The sequence below is a fragment of the Teleopsis dalmanni genome, chromosome 2 (assembly GCF_002237135.1).
Source record: "Teleopsis dalmanni isolate 2A chromosome 2, ASM223713v2, whole genome shotgun sequence".
Taxonomy (NCBI): Eukaryota; Metazoa; Arthropoda; class Insecta; order Diptera; family Diopsidae; genus Teleopsis; species Teleopsis dalmanni.
Window position 1 is genome coordinate 135,927,140 of NC_051847.1, and position 23,569 is coordinate 135,950,708.

Sequence of the window (23,569 nt, forward strand, 5' to 3'; positions counted from 1 at the left end):
TGTATTTAATGTTAATTTTCTGCTGAGCACTTGCCACCAGTGGCAGGAGCACAGTTTTTGATTGTGATAATGTGCTTAAAATAATGAAATCTCACTGAAATTGGACACTGCAGTCAAGTAATGGATTAGGCAATTGCTTTATATAATTTTGAATATTTTGTTTTAATTAATTTCAATAAATCTTAAGTAAAATAATTGTTTTTAATAAAAACTTTCGATATAAGAAAAATGTGACTCTTTTCCCATGCGAAAAAAAGTGGGGATGTGTGGAAAGGACTCAAAATGGTTTATTTCTTGCAACTCTGGTAACAAATTACACTATGTTCAGAAATAAATATAAACCAAGATCAAAGAAAATGTGAAGAGGAGGGGAAGGGGGAGAACAAGTAAAATGAAACTTGGAAATCATTTTGTATAATATAAAGATTTTGTAACTCTATTTTTAAGTTTCTATTTTCGTGGACTGTGACGGCCCAACGGTAATATTGTTTGGGCAACTACTTATTTGAGTTTCTGGCCACTCTAAGGCTATAAGCAATTATATACATTTTTATATTGTGCATATTACATTCTTAATTAATAAATTTCAATTTTTTTAAGATTTTTTAAAGTTTTAAATATTTATTGTTAAAATTAATACAAAAAAATTTTTATTATAAATTAAAAAATTTTATTCACTATTATTACATCTTTTCAATATATTGTAGTCTTGAAAATTTCTAATTGATGTACCGGTTCTCTATTGTTTCAAGGTAATATTCTCTGATTTTTTCCTAATGTGTATTCATTTCTTTTTCATTTGAAACACTTAATTCATAAAGTTAAATTGCCCTGTGCATTGAAACATCACAGTGGAGTTGGTTAGTAGATAGAGAAATGTTCCTCCAAAGCTCTTTAGGTCACAACAGCCGGATTGAAAATTCTTCTCGTCGTCAAATGACAGCTGATCAATAATATCACAAACGTTTAGGCTATAATCAAAAATATGCCTTTAAGTCCCAGTCAATCACTTAAAACAGCGTATTTTACAGTTATCTGTGATACCATATTTACACTTATTCTTTCAAATGTTGTTTATAATCAAATAATTAATATGTTTAAAATTGCATGGAAGTTGTCCTCCAGTTGTCAAAAAAGTACTAGTTTAAGGTTTATGTAGATGGAATAGTTTGTAAAAGCTTGAAAATGATGCTTAAGTTGCTTAAGGCTTAGCAACTGGATGCTATCCTTACAAATTTAGTATCAAAAGCCGTCTAGAGGCATTTTAAAATTTCTGCTGATTAGTAGACGAGCTCTGTTTAGTAGACTGATAAATATTTTTAGAAAAACGAATCGTTTATCTAAAAAGTAAGCTCCTAGTAAAATCAATGGATGCCGCTTATGCACAGGACAGAAATAAAGCAGATATCAGGCATTTTTATCGTTCTCTCCATTACTGTGACATTAACGATTAAATAGGGGTTTGTTAGTATTTTTTTAGCATTGTGAGTCTTCGCATTGTGAGTCTTGGATTAATTTGTTAAATATAGAAAGATTTTATTAGATGTTTACATGATGACAGCAGTATGCTTAGATCCTTTAGATGTTCTGATTGATTACTTCAAGCACCTCGCCTGGACAACACATCTGCCTTACGATTGCCGAAAAAATCCTTATTATCGGAAACCCAGAATAGAGAATTTTTAAAAATAAATGGAAATATTATTCTGAGTTGTATAGTAGTCAAAAACCATCTTGGATGTAAATTGGACTAAACATAAGGACCTTTGTATGACCCTATAGTATGTAGTATGTATGTATGTATGTGTATATTCCTAAGCAAAATATATTATTCACTTCAATGATATTTTGCTAGGGCGTAGTATTAACGTAGTATTTTATTTCAACATCCATAAATTGTTTAATAAATTTAGCAGTGTAGGAGTACACTGTTCAATTGACCAATCTAATTATTTAAATTAATTTTTATATTCTATTAAATAATATATAAATTATCGAAAGAAAAACAAAAATCTTCTGATTTTAAAATATAAACATAAATGGTCAACATTTTTGGGAGTAAAAAAATAATATGGAGATTAAAGTTTTAAGTCGCTTAAAAGGCATTCAGCAAATAAATTGCAAAGCAGTTACCTTCATATTTTATTTCATTTTTGATATCAGTTTGCAACACACTTGGTTTCCGGGTTTCCTTAAGTGTGGTTTACAAAAAACTTACCACATGACTTACCATATCCCAAAAAAAGTTACTATAACATTTAAGCGGATTTGAAAAGTGTTTTCGTTCCTTACTTTTTGATAGTCCATATTTCAGTAACTATGCAGAGTATTATTTTGTTATTGTATTAAAATTTTATTAAAATAATAATAAATTTTTCAATGTAAAAAAACCCAAACTTAGCAAATGAAAGTACTAAATCACAGCAGGATACGGAGTGGTGAGTATGTAAATAAAAAGTGTTGTCACAAAATGTTGCTGACACATATGAATGTGCATTACGTACCAAAAACTTCTGTGGTAGGTGGGATAATATTTTTTTTTGCTCTGGTTTTCGGGTAGATTAGCTCAATTTATTTCATTTATTTTACTTTGTAAGTACTACTGTAGAGAAAATTATAATACGAATTTATGTACTTTTTTGAAGTGATGAAAAATTAGTATCTTAAAATATAACTAGCATATATAACTAAATACTTGTACTAGTTTTTTAATAATAATTTTTTACGATTTTGTTTTTAAATATCTATAAGTATTAAAAATGTATAATAGTTTTGAGGTTTACGTATATGGTTACATATACGGATTATGTATAAAGAAATTCCGACAAATTTCCATAACTTGAAGTCGAATTTTGAAAAGATAAGGTTCGAAAGATAAAATTTTTGTTCGAGTTATAGAGAAATTCGAGTTATAGAAGTTCGAGTTATGGATGCAGAATTGTATCTAATTTGCTCTCTAAAACCTTGGTGCACTGTTTTTGGTTCGAGTTATAGAAAATTCAAGTTAAAGAAGTTGGAGTTATGGAATTTTGACTGTATATATGCCAACGCTTAACCCAATCTTCCCTACACTTTTCGTAGGCCCGTGCAGGTATGGCTTTTAGTTCCTTCAGCGAATTCTCTTTTACCGATTCAATCGACTCAAAACGCTTACCACGAAGGTGCAATTTGAGTTTCGGGAACAGGAAAAAGTTGCATGGCGCCAGATCTGGCGAATGTGGTGCTTGAGCGATGACAGTGGTGCCGTCTTTGGTCAAAAAATCCCGTACAACAAGAATTTCCCATAGTAAAAATCGCTAAATGCACTTGAGGTAGTCCCACATTAACAGCTGCGGTAAATCAACTAATTGGCAAATAGCGTTCAAATTTGTACCATATGTCAAGAAAGGGTGTACCAACATAACAAAAAATTTTTTTGAAAAAGGTCTATTACTTAAGGAGTAGTTAACAAACAACAAAATATACTTTTTGAGCAGAAGGTATTCTTAATGTGAATTCTATTCATTAAATATTTAAACTATTTTAATTTAACATAGATTTGGTTACTGTATTTATTTATAAATAAATAAATAAAAATTTTTATAAGAAGCAGAATCCTTCTTTCTTTTTGAAATCAGTAAGCTTAAGTCCAAGTAGCTATAGCATCTATAAATTACTGTTAGATGTAATTTATAATCACGCTATAACTTTGGTAACAAATAAATAAATTTGAAGCAGAGGTTTAATACACTGAAAATCAGATTTAAACTCTTTTAAAAAAGTTAACATTAATAAGAGCGATTTATAAGTATTCTCATCGATTACGTTTGTGAAAATATTGACTATTAGTACAAAAATATGATTCGATTTTATAGAATCGTGACAATCCGACTCTGCCCGTAAATCATTATGGTGACTCAAAAAAACAAAAATGCGAGTTCTAAAAAGCGCACCCCCTAGGAATATGCCATTGACCAAAGAAGCGATCCCCTAAGTTTTGGAAAAATAGGATTAAAATTGATGTTGCGCCGCTTGAGCAAAATTGGGTTTTTAGTACAAAAAATTGAAATTTTTTAATTCTTTATTTTATTACTTTGTTATTATAAAAGTTGTAAAGGAGTAAATTTCTTACAAACTTGATTTATAGGACATTCTTTTATAATACATTTAACCGTATTGACAATAGCACGCATAGAGTGATATTGCTTAGCCGAATAATTGAAAAAGTTATGTAAATTATAAATTACTTTATAAGATTTATAAAAAGATTTATAAAGTTAAATGTTTACAAAAAATTATTATTTTAAAGAAATCTATTGTTTTTAGTAGTTAATATATCGCGTTTATTTATTGTGTTTATTATTTATTATAACTTAACGGATTTGTTGTGTGAAGGATAGTTTTTGTGATAGTCTTCGACTACATGCAGCACATAATGTTTTGTCTCTTCATTTTTTGTCAGAACTGAATTTAAATCCATCATAAGCCTAATACGTCTTTTGCACAAGCATTCACCACATGAAGTCTGGAACAGAATTTAAGTCCGTTTTTATTATCTTGTCTCTCCATTTATGTCGAAGGATCGCAACTGACAAAACTTGTCGACAGTCATAAACGATCGAAAAAATTTATTATCTTTTCGGTCACAAAATCATAAAAGTTCTTTGAGGAAAATTATTTTAATTCACTGTGTGGATGTAAATTGTCTAATATCTGAACTTATAATCTTTTTTATATTTTGGAATGTATTAAATGATAAACGACTAAGATTTCCAATCTTTTTTGCTTGAGTTCTTCTGCTAAGTACCATAAATAATTAGTAATTTTCATCAATACTGCGTCCGAAATTTCTTTGTCAATGATTTACTTTTTATAAATCATTCGAGTTAAATGTAAATTGATCTTTAAAAACATTTTTAGTAAATATATGACTTTCGGTATCCATCGAAGTTCAAAGTGGCACATGGACGATGAAAGTTAAAATTGCAAAAATGTTCATCTAAAAATATCAATATTAGATCTTAGAACTCTTTCTAATCATCGTAAAAGTGATATTTTTTCAATTGCTCAAAAGTGTATGACATCTTTGAAATTTCCCGCTTTAATATTTCTTTTGACTTTGAAGACCGACTGCTTTTGAAGTTATTTGTTTAGAATTTGCTTTAATCTCATCTATTCTGAAAGTCATCAAAAATTTTGACTTGATTTGCCAAATTTTGTTTAGAATACTCCTCATAAAATAATTTCACAAATATGATGTCCACGTGCAATGTACAAAAGCTGCTGTCCAAGTTTCTTCTCAATGAAATAACAGAATCCCTTGTTTTATTAGTATTGGTTGCTGTAGTATCAAAAATTCAACTTTGCTCGAGTGGTGTAATGTCATTTCTAATCCTATTTCTGCAAAACTTCGGGACAATCGTTTTTTTTTTTTGGTCAATGTCATATTTCTAGGGGGTACGCTCATCCAAAAGTTTATTTTTAATTTTTCTCCCTTATAACATGAGCCACCCTAGTAAATGATAATATGAAAAACCCAAGAGGTGGAACAAAAAACTATTAAATATAAAGTGTAGTAGTTCCTATTTTTTTACGAAAATAAATATGTATGTATACATTATGATAAAGGGAGTCTTCTAAAAATTCTGTTTTTATAAACTATACGTAATGTTGTCTGCTGTGTATAACTTGTAGTGTTGTAGTGAAACCTGACTCTTAAAATGAACGTGTATTTTGGTTTGCTTAATTTATTAATAAAAAATTATTTCTATATCTAGGACCTTATAGAACATTGTATGAGAGTAGATAACCCAGTACTACATTCCTTGTAAAAGTAAAATGATCAAATGACACTTTTTTGGGTGTAAAAATAATTTCTGTCAGTGATTAAAAAGCCTTTCTGCAAACCATGTTCTTCTTATTTAGATGCAGTGCAAATTAGGCAAGCAAGCAGGACATAAAAAACATACGGGATATACAAGTGACAACAACTATGTGGGCATACCAAACATACTAACATCCTGCCACACTGTGAACGTATCCCAGCGTGCTATAATTAATGCGTTTATGAGTTTTTTTGTTACTTAATACAATATGAATTTTTTTATATACTTTTTTTTATAAAAATATAAAAATTTATTAAAATATGACTTCCAGAATTTTTGCGCAATTATTTGTGTAAAATTTGTTTGCTGCACATAAAAAATTAATTTAACGCATGTTTTTGTATTAAAAAAGTATATAAAAAAGAGATCTCAAACATGTTCTACATAATGAAATTGATTTAATGTTATTAATATGGCAAAAACCGCAGAAGTCGTTGCAGCCCACTTCATTCAAAATTCTTCATTTAAAATTTGAATATTCCTGGGGCGCGGGCGCTGACGATGGCGCGTATGCGTATAACCTAAGTAAATGTTGGCAATTCATAATGAAACCTTTTAACGTCAATTTTATGCAAATTATTTTATTTCGACGCGTTTTGCCGTATTTGTTAGTAGTTAGTTTGAGTATGATTTGAGGCACAGTCAGCAGGCAGGGTCATATTAAAAGGCAAAAGTTTCGTAGTAAGTCCTCGGCGCTAAAGTTGAAGCTCTTATTCAATAAGCCATTTTCGTGGAATATTTTCACTTAAACAAATACACAATATTTATATGCACACATTGAGGAGCTCCTTTTATTTATTTTCTGTTTGGAAAAGTGCAAATAATAATAATAAAGAGTACTTATTGTTTGATTTATGTGTCTGTATAGGCATATATACCTTAATTCTGTATGGATGCTCTTCAATCTTTTTGCAACTTTCGCATAAAATTTTACTTGTAAAATATTTGCGATTTTTGGAGAAACCACTGTTAAGCTATTTATTACGTTTTGGGTTGAAAAGATGTACTAATAACTATAACTACTACATTATTACATGCTTCGACGGTGATACACGTCGGTATGCTTACCATCCAAGCCACAGTTTATGTTCACACTAATTAATTAACAAAAATTTTTGGTAGTAAACAATTTTCTGCGGAGTGTTTTTATTTAAGCATACATATTAATACCACATATGAGTACTTGTCTATTGTTTGTAACTATGTAGAAGAACATGTTCTGTAAACAAATAAAGATTGTTTTCGCTTCCTCTGAAGAAAAAGTTCCATTAGCGTATTCTTCCAAATTATGCACCGCATGAGGTTTTATAAAATATATGTTTATAACGATGGTAACAGTTATAATCACAATAACAAAGTATACTTGTAGTCTTTTATTATTATTAAAACAATTGTCGTCAAATTGCAAAACACCCGGTACTACGGCCAGAAGAATCCTATTGTATCAATTTCACTATTATTTACACAAAGCCCTTTAAAGGCTTGGGAACAAAGTCCTGAACTAAATCTGAAGAAGGGTTCTTAATCTGTTCTGGTGACAGAAATTCCACTTAACGGTGTTAAAGCTGGTTAGTCACTAAGAATATGCATAGTTTTTCCTTCATCTTCGAGGCATAATCAGCATTTCGAATTATCAAACAATCGAAATTTATATAGATGATATTTCAAACGATGATAATTCATAATACAACCCGTTAGCAATCTTAAGTTACTTTTTGAGAATTTACGAAAGTTTTTGCAGGAGTACGGTTTCATCAGTACTTTTGTTTGTCTAAGTCCTGGGAAATATTCCCAGTACACCAGCCGCATATGATTCTCCCCCTCTTTGATTATTTGTTTTGTACTGGCTCATTTTAACCCACAAGAAGGTTGAGGGCCTGTAAAAGCAGTTTTCGATGCAGTTCTGGCTAGCTCATCCAATAGTTATATATTCAGTTTAACTAGTAATGTTTAGAACTAAGAAGTAACTTGTGATAGATATTGACCTATTTAACTAAACTAGTAAATTTTATTTGAATATGAATATTATTGAATATTAGTTGAATATTAGTTTTGTAAATAGACATATTAAGCTCCCTAAAAAAGATATTGATGACATTACCAATAGTGTCTAATTTATTCTTTAAAACTATCAAAATACTATAAAAAAGACTAGTTTTTTGCTTTACCTCCGAACAAATTACAATTATGAATTCATGAAAATAACAGAATGTAAATTTAGTCAGAAAGGTGACATCTTTGGTGCATATTTAAAAATTGTATTATAATTTTAGATAAGAATAAAATTCTATTCTGTTTCTGTTTTTCGTATAGGGCTTGAGTACACTAAAAATATTTTCTGAAATCACTATTCAGAAAAGAGTCCATAGGTTCGATAACATCGACATATTCTAATTTGAGTTAAAAAAATTTTAAAAATATAAATCTCGGTGGATTAGACATATTGGTAGAAGACTGAATAACAAAAATATTGCTCAATAGATGTTGTAGTAGGATCCATAAGGTATTCCGCATGCCAATGCATCTTAGAAGAAAACAATAAAATGCGAATTATGAAACGTTAAGTATTCGGGGAATGATCTCTCAACTGAGAATATACATTCACTCCCCCGCTAGTTGAACAAAAAACATCATCAGGATCTTGTAGGTAATATAAAAAGAGGTTATATAAAAAAGAGTATCGGGCGTTAAAAGAGGTAAAGGACCTATAGATTATATACGACTTCATTCCAGATGTGATTATATGATTATTTGATGAGGTAGGCTACATAACATAAGCATAAAAACATTTAGTGTATGATTAAGTAAAAATATTATATTATCGCCCTTTATGGCATAACCCATATACCCTGTATGTTTAGTGTAAAAGGTTAAATTAATTCACATTTATTTCACCAAAAATATAACAAAAATAAATAAACAATAAATAAACCATTAACCACGAAAACAGAATGTTTTTATTGCATTTAAATAAAGAAAAATGCTAATTTGAGTTTTATTCAAGCGTGTAAAGCGATTAACATGAAAGCAGATAAGACTCAGGGTTTATTAAACCTAACAAAAATTATAACCCAAAAAGTAACCCAAATACGTTATATACACAAATAATGAACTTAACGGACAAGACGAAAAAAAATGAAATAACCAGAACAGAGTTTCTCTTTGGCTAATCCATAAAACAATTTTGCTTAGACGCAAGTTAAAAGCCCATGAAACTGTTCGCAGTAATAAATAAACAAACTAAAACGATGATTACGCGCAGATAATGATACCGAAAACCATCCGTGATAGTCCTTAAAATCCACAGACACAAATCGTAGGCATAAAAATGCACATGCGGACTTTTAGCTTTTCTTACTCACTTCATCCTATTCCTATTAGCTATGGCACCCTTTTTTTATCAACCATTCAATGCGTTGGCAACATGTTGGTCAACACTTTTGTGGTATCATTTTACTGCAAAAAAAGGTTTTGTTTGGCCCAGTAGAACAGACCAAAGACAATCCTGTCACTAACATTACAACTCCCTCGGGTGCTATCAGAGCCAATTAGGAGAATATTTTCCACGATAAGTTGCTTGTGTTTGCATCGCCAACATTGTTGCTGCTGCTGGTAGACTTTTACGCAATGTTGCTGGCTACTTAGCAATGCAAATCGTGTTGTAGAAAATAGCCCAGCAAATGTATTGCGGGTTTTTGTATAGGAATTTCACACTGCAGAAATTGTCTGGAGCGATAAATTTATGAGGGTTGAGTTCACTTCTATATCATTTCCATACGTTATAAATGTGATGTTGTCGTTTGCATGCAGATTATCAAATTAGTCTAAATATTATTGCCTTGAGGGTATTTTTCATTAGTTTAAAGTTGACTTCCTTTATTTTGCGTTTCGCAAAGGATAATCTATATAACCACACATGTCAGTTTATTTATAATCAATTTGTTTGTTAGCAATTACCTTTAAATTTACTTACGTGTCTGCTTCAAATTTCAATTTCCTGCTTTAGTAATTGTTTATTTGATGTGCGTTTTGGAATATAAAAATAAATACTATACGATTGTCATAAAGTGTGAAATACGCAAACAAATTAAAAATACTAATATAAATTTTTAATTTATAATAAATCATTGTAAGTTATATAATGAACTAATAACAGTAATAATAGTAATAACAGTGTCTGTACAATTACAATGTCGTATTATTTAAAAATAAGTAAGATATATCATAACACAGTATTTCTTCAAGATTTTATACCAGTATTAAATCTATATCTAGATTTTATGTTAGCAAACTCATTATTTATTGAGCGAAGAAAAAATAACAAAGCTCCGGGAGAAGACAGAATACCATATGAATTCATATAGGATTACCGTGCAACTACTGCGGAATATCCTTTATGAATTGTATTGCAAAAGTGATGATGGGTGTAGTAACAGACAGGCTAACAATTTGGACCGAAAGTAATAGAATAATAAACGAATTTCAGGCTTGGTTCCGGAAAAATTATTCTACAGTGAATAATATTTACAACTTGTCATCAATAGTACATATAAATTTTAAAAACAATAAGAAAACGTATGCCTTTTCTGTAGATTTTAATGCAGCCTTCGATAAGGTCTTTCGAAAGGCAATAGTTAAGAGCTTCACGCAGCTGAAGTCTCAACTAAAATGGTCCATTTTATAGAAAATGTGTATTCGAACACTAAATGCGCAGTATGGACTGGAAGATACCTATCTAATGAATTTCCAGCTATAAGCGGAGTGAAACAAGGTTGTATATTATCACCACACTTGTTTGTTCTTTATCTTTATGATTTACATGATTTTTTGGAAGGAGGCAGACAGATAGAAGAACTAAACATTCGAACTTTAATGTATGCCGACGACATTGTCTTACTGGCTGACGATATAACCACGCTGCAAAAAATTATTTATAAGTTGGAAGTATACTGCCACAATATTTTATATATTTCGTTTAGTCTCGTGACGAAGCCGATCATACTTTAATAGTATCTATGATGGGCAGAACTAATATCATTACTGATATACATAATTTTTGAGATGTACGTAGAGAATTTTTACCTAAAAATTAATTTCAAAGTTAAACGAGAATAGTAGATTTTGTGAGTTCTTAATTTTGCTGTAATGCCTTTTTCACAAAATTTTTCACTAACATGTTTTTCGCGGACAGCACTCTTATATAGGCTCATGACATGTGAGTCCAGTCGACCTGGCCTTTATACAATAAGACTAGGTTTAAAAAACTTATTATTAGGGACCGAGTTCGTATTGCTAGGCTAATTCAAGTTATTTCAGGTCACTGGTATATGTTTTTGTGCATGCCTACCTTAAGCTAGCATTTTTAGAGAACTACTTTCTTGGCAATATTTCAGATTGCTCTCTGAAAATAAAACATCTGATTAACTATACTAACTCAATTGAATAAACTTTTCGATAAACTATATCTGTTTATCTACAGGGGTTAGACATAGTATAAATGAGTTATTCACCTAGATGTCTTATTTTTCATCGACTTTCTGAAAAACTGAGATTTTATCAACAATGTCTGGCCTTAACTGCCCTAAAAGAATAATAGGTTTTCCATAAATATTTATATACTTTATTGTGGTTTGTAACATTTTATTTTTCTTTCGTTGCGATTATACAGAAATAGTGCATGATAAATGAAACAATTTTTGAGGAAAATATTCAAAAAATGATTAGATATTAACATACGAAATATAAAAGTTTTCGTAATAATGATTAAGATTGTTCGAAAAAATGAATTTTAAATTAATATAACTTTTTAACCTATTACTTATTATATTGTTTGTTAGTTACATTTATTAGACTAAGATTAGTATATGGGTTACTTATGAACTTATTAAAAACTTCTTGTTATTATAAAAGGTTTTGACTCCATGATTTTTTGGGTACACTTACCTTTGATATCCAGTATCTCGGTAAATATTAGGAATGCTATTTTGAAGTAGTGTATCGATATGAATTTTTCGAAGTTTGTAGATAAGTTATATGTAGATAACTCATATATATATATAAAGTTACTAGATATTATTTATATTTGTATTTTAAATATTTAATTAGTTAATACATATGCGCAAGTTTATTAAAAACTTTTATAAAAATTTAACTTAAAAAAAAATAAATAATTATGCTAAAAATATATTTAAAGCAACATTTAGCAGTGTTTGAAAATTATAGAATACACCAATTGCAGAAGTGGAGAATCTATATTTTATCACAATGTAGCAAAGCGTTAAACCGCACACCTATTAAAAATGATATCATTCCCCTTGGGGATGGCTAAGTGAGCTATTTATCTTAGCAAAACCTGAAACGACAAGATGACATTTTTTGAGGTATTATTCGGGGTGGCGCGTAACTATACAACACAACAAACCAAATGTGTGAGAAACATACTACAGGCCATGATGCAGAACGATTTATATTCCGATTTTTACATTACAACAAGTTTAACTAAAACAAGACATTTGGCAGGATTTCGATTACGATTGCGATATCCAAAAACATCAATACTTAGGGAAATGGAAAATAAGCAACTGCAATAAAAGTGGTATAGTACAAAAATTATAAAACCAACAACTTTGAGCTACAGTAGGTTTTGATAGCAGTGAAAATGCAGCAGTGAGTAAAGACAGTGAAATCTGAGAAAAATAAGTTTGTATGAGAACAAACTTATAAATAAAAATATATTGTAGAAATCAACTACTGTTGCGGACTTCTCATCACGTGATATATTTCAATATTAATATGAATGCTTACATATATCGATGGTTGTCGAAGCATCTAACGAAATCGACTTCTATCCTGAACTCTTTTTCTTTTTGCTTTCTCTAGTACAACCTGGTGGCATTTATTCTTTGCATATGATTTCCATCATATGTTCGCTGCAGCTACGAAATTCATGGTCCATTCGATCAGTCCAATTTTCGTCTTTTTGTCGGCATAAACTAATGAAAGGTGTTAAATCGCACGAACGAGGGGGCCGTGTTAGAGGATCACTTCTGGAAATAAAGTTGTTACCAAATTGATGCTGCAATAAATCGATTAGCGCGCTGTAAGGCAAGATGTACCGTCTTGTTGAAACCAAACATCGTCGATGTTTAACTAATTAATTATTAGAAACAAAAATTCAGTCCACTAGGGTCGATATCACTTGTTATTTTCCGTAATGGCAGCTCCTTCCTCATTTCGAAAGAAATAAGAATCGACAATACCGTTTATGTGTTAACCATATCAAACAGTTAATATTAATGGATGTATTGGTAATTTGTTAACGGCTTGAGAATTATCCTCGCTCCATCTACGACAATTTCGCTTATTGACGTAGCCACTTAACCAGAAATAAGCTTTAATAATAAACACAATTCTTCGCTCTATGAACTTAGCATACACATTTATTTTTTTCATAGTTTTGAAGCGTTTATCGTTAAACGATTCAGGATGAATTGCCAAACCTAACTTAACAGAAATGTCAAGATAGTAATCAGCTTTTAAACCATAGTTAACGATGTCGATAGTTCTCATGCAGCCAAAAAACACCTGATATAAACAATAAAAATAACATTTAATACTTCAAAAATTCATTTAATTAAAAAATAATATAAAAAATAAAATTTTTATTGTTGTAGTTCACTACTGCTCGAAAAAACCTCTTTAATATTATTAAAAATTTGGTATAAGAAGAAGACTTAATTTTCATGTCTCCAAAATAAACAGGATTATTACCGTTAATGTATGAACCAATTATACTTCCCAAGACTATGGTAGTGTACATATTAAAAATCCGCAAAAGAAATCGAAGATTTTAATCTTTAATGATTGGTGTTTCTGTAGTTGCTAGTGCCCAAGTTGGGTGCATCTTATAGAGGTGCAGAGCTATTATGTTGTAAGCGTTGAAACAATTTAGTCAAAGAAAAATAAATAAAAATAATACAAAATAAAACTTTTGAAATAAAAAAAAAAGAAATAAAAAAATACGACAGTACTCACGCAAAAACAACAAATGAAAGGAAGTCGTTTAAAAGTACAAACGGACATTATTTATGGCTCAAACCATTAACGAAAGACAGTCAAAGTTTTTATGCTTCAAACCACTTGTAGGAAAATGGAAATGAAATCAAAAGTTCGGCGAGGGATATTGGGGTAAGACAAATCTAGCAATTCTTCAACTGGGATAAACATTTGTTTTGTTGTACTTGGCTAGCGCCTCTTAATGCCAATGCCTTCGACACTGTTTCGACGCCCATTGACTCCTGCCACAACTGGTGGGTATATCGATTGATTTTAGTATATTTTCGATTTTGCGTATTTTAACTAAAGTAATTTTTGCTATTGAGAGAAAGTAAAAAACACAGAATTTTATTTTCTATAATTTAGTTTCGAAATTTTTTGCAGACTTTGTTTTTTTTATGCATTGGAAATGGAATGATTCTTCATATCATTTTTACTTGAATATTTGCTTGGATTTTTGTAGAAATTTTTCTAGCCAAATATTCATATTGCTTATTTTTAACAAAATTTATATTAATTTAGTTATATTTGTATTGCATTTGTTGTTCAAAATATGGACAAAAATATGAAATATAAATTATAGAGTTAGCTATAGTATTAAAGAGTTCCTATTTTACGTAAATTTGATTTGATTTGTCTCTATTCCAATGAATAGTTCTGTTACTACTTTCTAGAAAAGGGAACTTAGTCTTTAATTTTTAATGTATTGCAAAAATATATTTTAAACGTTATTGCATTATGCAAAAATCGTAACTGAATGGCATTAAAACTTCTGATGACGATTGTTTCACGGTCATAGGTATATCAATTTAAATCAAACTCGTCAAACTGGTAATGGATTTTTATTACTTAGGTCCCAAATAAAATTTCTCAAAAAAATTATAGTTGTAATGAAAAAACCAAGTGAAAAAGTTGGGTAAAAATGTTGAAACACTTCTGTTATAGAATAAGACGAATACGGTATGCATGGAATGTAAAGTAAGAATAAGGCATGAGTTAAACCGATCTGAACATATAAAGCTGGAACAAGATTCTATCTGAAGCCAAAGGCGCACGTAATAATAACTAAATAAATTTGGATATAATATACAGTACATACACATCCGAGGATATTTCCGACGTGATAAAGATAGAAAAGTACCGTTGAAATATCTGGTGTTGTCTTAAATAATAATATTGGAGCGAGCATTTAATGTTGTGAAAAAAAATAAGGTGAAACTTATCTTTATCTTCAAAATATTGCTGTCCTGATATAACACAGGACAACTGATCCTGGAGAAATTATAAAAGGCGGTTTTCAGAACATCCGGTCCGGTTTCTATTTCCTTAATATTCTTAAAACGATACATCTTAGGGAGTAATCAGAAGTCATATAATGCTAACACAGGCGGAAAACGATGATTCTGGTACGATATGGGTTGAATTTATAAAAAATGATCTCGCAAATATAACGCAATATTAGATGGTTCATTATCTTGATGCAAAAACCAAGAATTGACTTAATTTCAACATTTTTAACGTTTCTCCATTAGAGGAGAGAAATGTCAATGCAATTTGTTTGCTCAAGAAAATTAGATATGTTATTTATAATCGCTAAATTAAGTTTTGGAAAGTTATTGAAAAAAGAACTTTGGAATTGGAAAAATTGTATACTGTTTGGGAGATAATGGCATAATAAATAATATTAACTTAAAATAAGAGTTGAAAAAAGTCACATAACATAATTTCAATTCAATTGAATCGCAAGTAATCAACTAATTTAAGAAATTAATGTACATAAAATTAATATAGAACGTATAATCGGAAAACTTGAAAACGGTAGTACTAATGCCAAACATCAGAGTCTATTTCAGACAGAATTTATTATATATCTTTTTTTAATAAAATAATTTAAGAAGAAAAAAAATAACTTTATAAATATATGAACGTTAGAGACCTAAATACTTTATTAATCCTCACGGATAAATTTTGGAAATTTCAATAGTTTAAATACCTGAAATAGAATGTTTGGAAGTCTCATCATAGTCTTTAAAATTTATAGTTAATGCATTGATTTATATAATTGATATTTCAAGAATCAAAATATAAGATTTAGATAATATGAAGATATTGGGAAGATATCACTAGTAGATCATTATGAAAAATATAGTTAAGTTTTAAGAAAAACTAATGAGTGAACAAAGAAAGATTTCTCTTTATTCGAAAAATCTTAAGACTAGATTCTTGTGTATGACAATTACTGATTCTATTATTTATAATGTAGAGATAGGATTTGGAACATTTAATTTTGTACAGTGCGATTTATTAAGGAAAATATCGATGACACGAAAAATGAATTCACAATGTTAAAACTTTAAATTATTGCGCTTTTGTATTCCAAAAAAGCAATCCTTACTTCCAATTCAAATCAGCATTTAAACCAAGCTTTTAAATACTTTGGTGTCAAAATTGTTGACAGCGGTCTGTGTTGTCGCCTGTCGACTCATATACCCACTTCCAATTTTATACCAAGTCTCGTAGGTTTTACCATATTTTTTTCTCTTCATTGTCCTTTTCTAGTCGTCTTGTTAGTGTGTAAAATGCTTATCTGTAATGAGGGTGATTTTAGTACTTGTGGTAGATTTGTCCACTTAGTATGTGGCATGCCTGGACTTGGTAATTTTTTCGACCATTTTTTATCATCTTCTTGTTTAGGCAGGATTTTATGCTACTCCTGCTGTTGATGTGGCAATGAAAATCATTTGTACATTTTCACAGTGGATTTTATGTGGTTTTTGCTCATTTAAGTGTTGATCCTGTGTGCTTTGGTTGCTGAATCTATTAAAACAATAAGTACAAATGTGCTGTTTGGAATATGATAATGTTAATATGTGTTCCTTTCCTACTTTTTTTTTTGTAATATTAAATAGGTTGGTGTCTTGTTTTTGTCTGGAATAATTTTTTGCTGTATATGCAACATTTTTAACCATAATTTGTTAAGATTTGTGAGTATTTTTTTTGTTTTTGAGTTTTGATATTGAAATACTATATACATTGTGACCGAAAAGTTTCCGGAAAATTTTAAATAAAACGCAAAATTCTTAATCTTCATCAATATTTATTTTATCTCCTTCAAAATATGCTCCATTAGAAGCGATACACAAATGCCAACGTTTAAACATTTTTTATAGGCGCTTTCCGGTATGGCTTTGAGTTCCCTCTGCGAATTCTGTTTTACGTCTTCTATGGATTCAAAACGCGTTCCTCTGAGTGGTAATTTGAGTTTGGGAAACAGGAAAAAGTCACACGGTGCAAGATCAGGTGAAATACGGTGGCTGTTCGATGGTATTTATTGAATGTTTGGCCTTAAAATCGTTGATAATGTTGGAACAAATTGAGGTGAATCGGAACAAGCCGAGCGTTGACACGTCGCATACACAAATTTTCCACCAAAATCAAACGAGCCATCTCACGACCGATGCCTAGCTCTCGTGCTATCTCTCTAACACTCACATGAGGATTTTGGAACACGATTTCCTTTGCCTTTTCAATGTTTTCGTCGGGGGTAGAGGTCGAAGGTCGTCCAGAACGCGGCATGTCTTCGACGGTCGTACGACCGTCCTGAAAGGCTTTGTACCACTCATAAACTTGAGTTTTCGATAAAACTGATTCCCCATAAGCCTTTTGTAGCATTCGCAAAGATTCTGCACACGAAATTTCGTTCGAAACACAAAATTTGATGCAAACTCTTTGTTCAATATTTTTTTCCATTGTTTTTTTCGCAACGCACTACTGAGGTGAACTGGTTTAAACAGCTGCCGTAAACGAACTGTCTGACAGATCGCGCTCATTTTTGGCATAGTAATTGTCCTTAATTGCTGCCAAACTACATAAACTTAAAATATCGAAGAATATACAGCGCGCGAATTTTAAATGAGAATTTCCGGAAACTTTTCGGTCACAATGTATATTAAAGCAACTCATATAAATATTGTAAGTAAATATTTTTTAATTAATAATGAAATATTTTTCATTAAATAAATATTTTGCATATTCATAAGTAGTTTATTTGTACGAAAAGTCTCTATATTTTTCTGAATATTAATTTCAACTTTCTTAATAAAAAGTTAACAAGAATTTCGCAGTCTATCACAGTACTGAACCAGCACTGAACCTTTTGGTAACTTATTGTTATTCTCAATTTTATATTCAAATGGCTTAAATTAAAAATCTGTGACAGTTTATTTGAACAATTTGTTTCTATATGAACTGAGGAGTCAGTTTGAAATATTTTGCATTTTTTAGGTTTTATTTTTATTTTGAATACACTTCATTTTCATTATTTTTAAACTCAAGTGCGGTCCATTCTTTTTACAAGCTGTCTTATAAAATCAAAATGGAAATGCGACTTTTTGTATTGTAGTAGTTGTGGAAAATCGGATACATCCGTAGCACATCTTTTCAATAAAATGAAATGTAGCCTTTTTCCTCTGTTACAACCTTTCTGTCCCTTCCCTTAAAATTCATTATATTTGTGAGTTTGGTGTGAAATTTGTATTAGTCTCTGGCGGAGACACTCATTGTAACAGATTTCAATTGGAATTTTATTTTATACTTGAATTTAAAATTCCTTTCCGGACAGGAAAATGGACAATTTGTGTTTGTGGCAATTGATTGGCAAATATTGGAAAAGATTTTCTGATTAATATGCATGAATAAAAATTAAAGAATAATGAAAATTTTAAAAATAGTCAGAAGTTATTTTTGCAAATTATATTCACTCAATGAGTTTTTTAGGGCCATATATATATATATATATCTAGATATCATTTTAAATTGAGTTTTGTATAAACTCGGAAAGACTCGGAAATGTTAAGTAAAAACACAAATATCTTTTAAGCCGTAATTTGTGTGATAGGTGTAAGTAGTTTAACCCTGAACGTAACTATCAGAAGCATAGAGTAGTTATCCTAACTAATAATGTCAGCTATAAACTCAATCAATTTTCATCAGGTAAACATCAAGACTGATGATGGAAGGTTTCGAAAACCTGATGTCCTTATCCATGAACTATTAGATATTAGATATAAATTTTTGGCAGCGACATTGCAGATATTCTTGCCAGGAAAGGGGCAGCCGTTGTGCTTGTAGGCCTGGAACTATTCTGTGACTTAGCAGGAGGTTATGTTTTTTCACCCATTCAGTAAGAGCAAGAGAAAAAAGAAAACTATAGTGAGATAATCTACCAAGGCTATCACAAATAAAAGTGCTTAAGAAAACTATTAACCTAAAACGATTTAAGAATTGTATACAACTAATAAAAATAATTTAAGAATCATTATAGGGGTTCTGACAGTGCACTGTAAAATAAACGTAAAAAAAACTTAACTTAAAAATGAAGTAGGCTATTTGCTGTTCTGAAAACAAAACCAGACTTATAAGATTGCATTAGATTTGATTTATATCAAATTAAACTTGTGTTTTATTCATGAATACATCACTCCTCAAAGTTCAATAAATAACTATAACCTTTTGATGGATTCTCCGTACACATAAACAAATTTTGTATCATTTTTTTAAAGACTTTTTAAAGCTTTTTTAATTACTTGGTTAAATTGCACTATATGAAAACTGATAGAGTTTTCATAGAGTTTGAAAGTAAGCGTCAAATTATTCTCTATCTTTTATGATTACTATATCATAATTTACATATCCCTTAACCACTGTAAACACAACAATTTTTTGTCATATTTCAATTTTTATGACAAAATTATTACCATTTTACAGCGTATGAAATCAGAAGAAAATGCCTTATAAACTTTTTGTTACGCATCATTTATATATGCAATAAAGTTGCTTCAAAATTTATATGACAGCAAATTCAATCTCATGGAAACGTATGCAAATGAGTTAGAATTGTATGGAAAAAGCCCTACAATTCTTGAATTTCTTCTGCAGCAATACACACAAATAATTTTTTTTATTGTGAAGTCAATTTTATGAAAATGTCGCTTAAAATTGAAGTTACGAGCAAAGAAACAATTCTCACGTCATTCGATTGGAAATTTGTTGTTTTTATTTAGCTGAATTCCCAAGACCTCAATAACTGAGACACAAGAAGACAACATACACGATGTGGGAATATGTAAATATTATTTCAATAGAAGTTATGAGACCGCTACAATCAACATATATGAATATAGAATATAAATATAAATATATGCTATATATATTTTAAATATGAAATATTGAACTCATATGGATATACTTTATTGAAGGGCCGTGAATCGGCTCGCGAAAAGTTTTTGAGCTAAAAATTCTGATTTTTTAGTGTATACGAACGCAACCACACAATTGCTGCTTAGAACTTAGAACATAATGGATTCGAATATCAAACTACCGCATTGAAATTTAGATATTTATGAGGTCAACAGTCTGGATTTAGATAATAATAATTATTTTTAAAAAAAAATATTATTTTTGCCTAAATAGTTACAGTATTTGCTCTCTGCTTATATAGGCTATAAAATTTTATTATCTCGACCTTTTTTAATATTAAACGAAAAGATAAATAATCTTTAATATAAAATAAAATATAATATAAAATAATATAATATAAAAAAAGACAGAATCAGGATCTTTTAATTATATTTTTACAAAATTTCTTTTACTATGTAAATATGACACATGAAATTCCGCCAAATACTGCTTCATTAATACTTTTTGGATTGCATAATTTGAAATGACTTGGTATGGCCATGATTACACAATAATAGATGATACCACTAATGGAAATATCTTTGCATAATAAACATCTGCCACAGTCATTTATAACTTACTGATTTACTTGTTTGGTCTTTACAGATGTAAGTTGGCGATAACCTGTAGTTTTCTCTAGACGGCACTATTACAGCTTTGCTGTTGGCAGTTAGTAGTTTTAAGTATTTTTATATAATTATTCAAATGGCCCTACTATCAAAGATGTTAACGTACTGTATAAACACATTTGTAGTCAGAGCCTTTTTATCCATTTATACCATATAGCAAAGTAACGAAGCCGTCAAATTTTAATATGCTTCATTATGTCGATTTAGTTGTATAGCTCATACAGCTCATTGCTCTATCTAATTCGGTACTCATTAACAACACAAACAACACCATATATTTTCCGAAGAATTTTTCTCTCCTAATACTCCTTCTCATCAGTGGTAGTTATTCTCCAAGCTTTTGCACCATGTAACAGGAGAAGCTTTAACTATAGGCTGTAATTTTTGTTTGAAGATACGAAATTTTATCACTCAATTGCCTACATAGGTCGAATAATATGTGTTAGTAAGATGCTTACGTCATTACGATTACGTTGGTTTCCTGATAAACATGATCTTAACAACTTCGAACTTATAGTTGCCAATAGAGACGTGAGTTCTAACACAGAACATTTGTTCTGTGAAAGCACTTTACTTTGTGCACATCTACCACAGGACCTATTTACTACTCTTGCTCTTCTTGGTTGAAAAATGTCGCGGGAAAAATGTGGTTGTTCATGCCAATCATATTAGTATTGACAGCATTTACAAGTAGCATTATAATTTGGTGAAATATTGTGCTAAGTTCGGTTCAAATCTGATGGAGTATTTTTTCATCATTGGATTAATGAAATGATACGACAAGAAGTCACTGGTCGAAAATCTCGTTTAGTCCCGAACAGTTCGAAGAGGTTCTTCCCAATTCTGATTGAACTGGTGGTAGTGTCACAAGTAGTACCAGAAGAGGTCCTGAAATCGACGCATATATTATGTATGTCAATTTGTTTTTCTTGTGTGTTCTTCAGAATTTAAAGAGCTGCGAATATTTGGCCAATGGTGAACCTACACTTATAAGATCCAGTTACTTATTTGAAGACTACCTCATGTGTAACAGACTGAGCCCCCGATAATTAATGCAGTTTGTAAGTTCGTTTTTATTCATTGGGTAAAGCAATTTTAAATTTCAACTTTTTGGAATGCATTCATTCGATTACATATTGTGCATAAGTTTGCTACCGTTTTGGATAGCTCAGCCTATAGTGAATGAAAGATAATTTTATGTAGCACGAAACAAAATCATCTATTATGTATATATCTTTAAATTTATTTATATCTTTAAATTTTATTTCTTTTTATATAGTTTTTATATAGTTTTACTTATTATATAGTTCACTACTTATATTATTTTGAACAAATTTTTAAAGTAACAATTGTTTTATCTTATTTGATAATTTAGATTTATTAAGAATATAAGTATAGAGATAAATAAAATACATATAATATGCATATATTAATTATAATTATTTTTAGATCCCAAAGAAATAACTGTAGCGATAAAAAATAAATTTGAACGATTATATATGTATATGTATACATATATTATCAAATATATTTAAAATATTATAATATATATATATTTAATTATTTTAATTTTAAAAATAATTCAAAATCAATAAGTTGTATTAAATACACCACAACTGTTTCCGTGGTGTAGTGGTTATCACATCCGCCTAACACGCGGAAGGCCCCCGGTTCGATCCCGGGCGGAAACAGATTATTTTTTGAACCGATTTATAAATTTAGTGCGTACTTAGTTTTCAAATCTGTAATATATAACTTTTACCGTTCATTGATTAAGTTATAGCTCAAATGCAGACGCATTTCATTCGTGGATAATATTAAATGGCAGCAAAGAAAACTAAGTTAAAATTATTATTTTTTGATGAGCTTTGATCACTGCAAAGTAAAAATATAAAAGTGAATACTATAAACAAAATACACATATGCACATAATTTTAATAGATTACAAAAAAATTAAACTATTTCAAGCAAAAAAAGGTTTTGATAGGAAAATTAAAAAACACAGCGGCGGTTTTTCAATCAATTTTTACTTCATTATGTTTTATGGCATTCTAACTGATAGTCAGGCAGCTATTAAAGCTATATCAGCAGTCTGTTTGTCATCGAGATTAGTAGAAGAATGTAAGAAATTTATCAGTGAACTAAGTGAGAGGTCCAAGGTTACTCTAGTCTAGGTTCCCGTGCATTCTAATATTCTAGGAAATGAACGCGCTGACGAGCTTGCTAAATAAGGCGCTTCTTCCACGGATAATCGTATTTCGATCCCTGCCCCTGCTAGCTACGGGCGCAGGCTGATTTATGACCATTTTTCGCGACAGGTAAATAGGGAGTGGACCCTTACTGCCTCAGCAGCCAGGTCAAGGGCTACTTGGCGCATCTATTCCAAATATAGAACCTCTGACTTAATTTGCAGAAACAAATCTGAAGTGTCTAGGCTAATATCTGTGTTTACGGGACACTGGTCCATGGGACGACATATAGCTAGACTCAGCCTTCCCTGTGGTACCACTTGCAGTGCGTGTCTACCAGCTCTTGAAGATATGACACCAGAACACCTGTTGTGTTTCTGCCCAGGTCTGGCCAGAACTAGGTTTAAGATTCTGGGGACCCCCTTCTTCAACTCACTTAGCGATATCTTCAGTATTAGCATTAGCCAGATTCTTACCTTTGTTAATGCCTCTGACTGGTTCTAGGTTGATCCTCTATGTACTACCCACTATTACGAGGTTTTTTTGTGGATTCAAAACGGCTTTCCTTTTTTCTTTTAGCTAATTGGGGAGGATT

At 30.4% G+C, this 23,569-nt stretch overlaps 1 protein-coding gene and 1 non-coding gene across 2 annotated transcripts in view; both read left to right on the forward strand.

Annotated features, from left to right (window-relative positions):
• Window positions 1-22,403: 22,403 nt before the first annotated feature.
• On the forward strand, window positions 22,404-22,476 carry Trnav-aac. The gene has a single exon. It is a non-coding gene; the product is annotated as a tRNA-Val (tRNA).
• Window positions 22,477-23,083: 607 nt separating this feature from the next.
• LOC119675776 (leucine-rich repeat-containing protein 34-like) overlaps window positions 23,084-23,569 on the forward strand; it is a gene marked incomplete at its 3' end in the record, with an annotated part of 3,113 nt that continues 2,627 nt past the window's right edge. Inside the window, exon 1 of the mRNA XM_038086985.1 lies at window positions 23,084-23,103. Coding sequence (XP_037942913.1) covers window positions 23,084-23,103 — 20 coding nt within the window. The remainder of the gene's footprint in view (window positions 23,104-23,569) is intronic.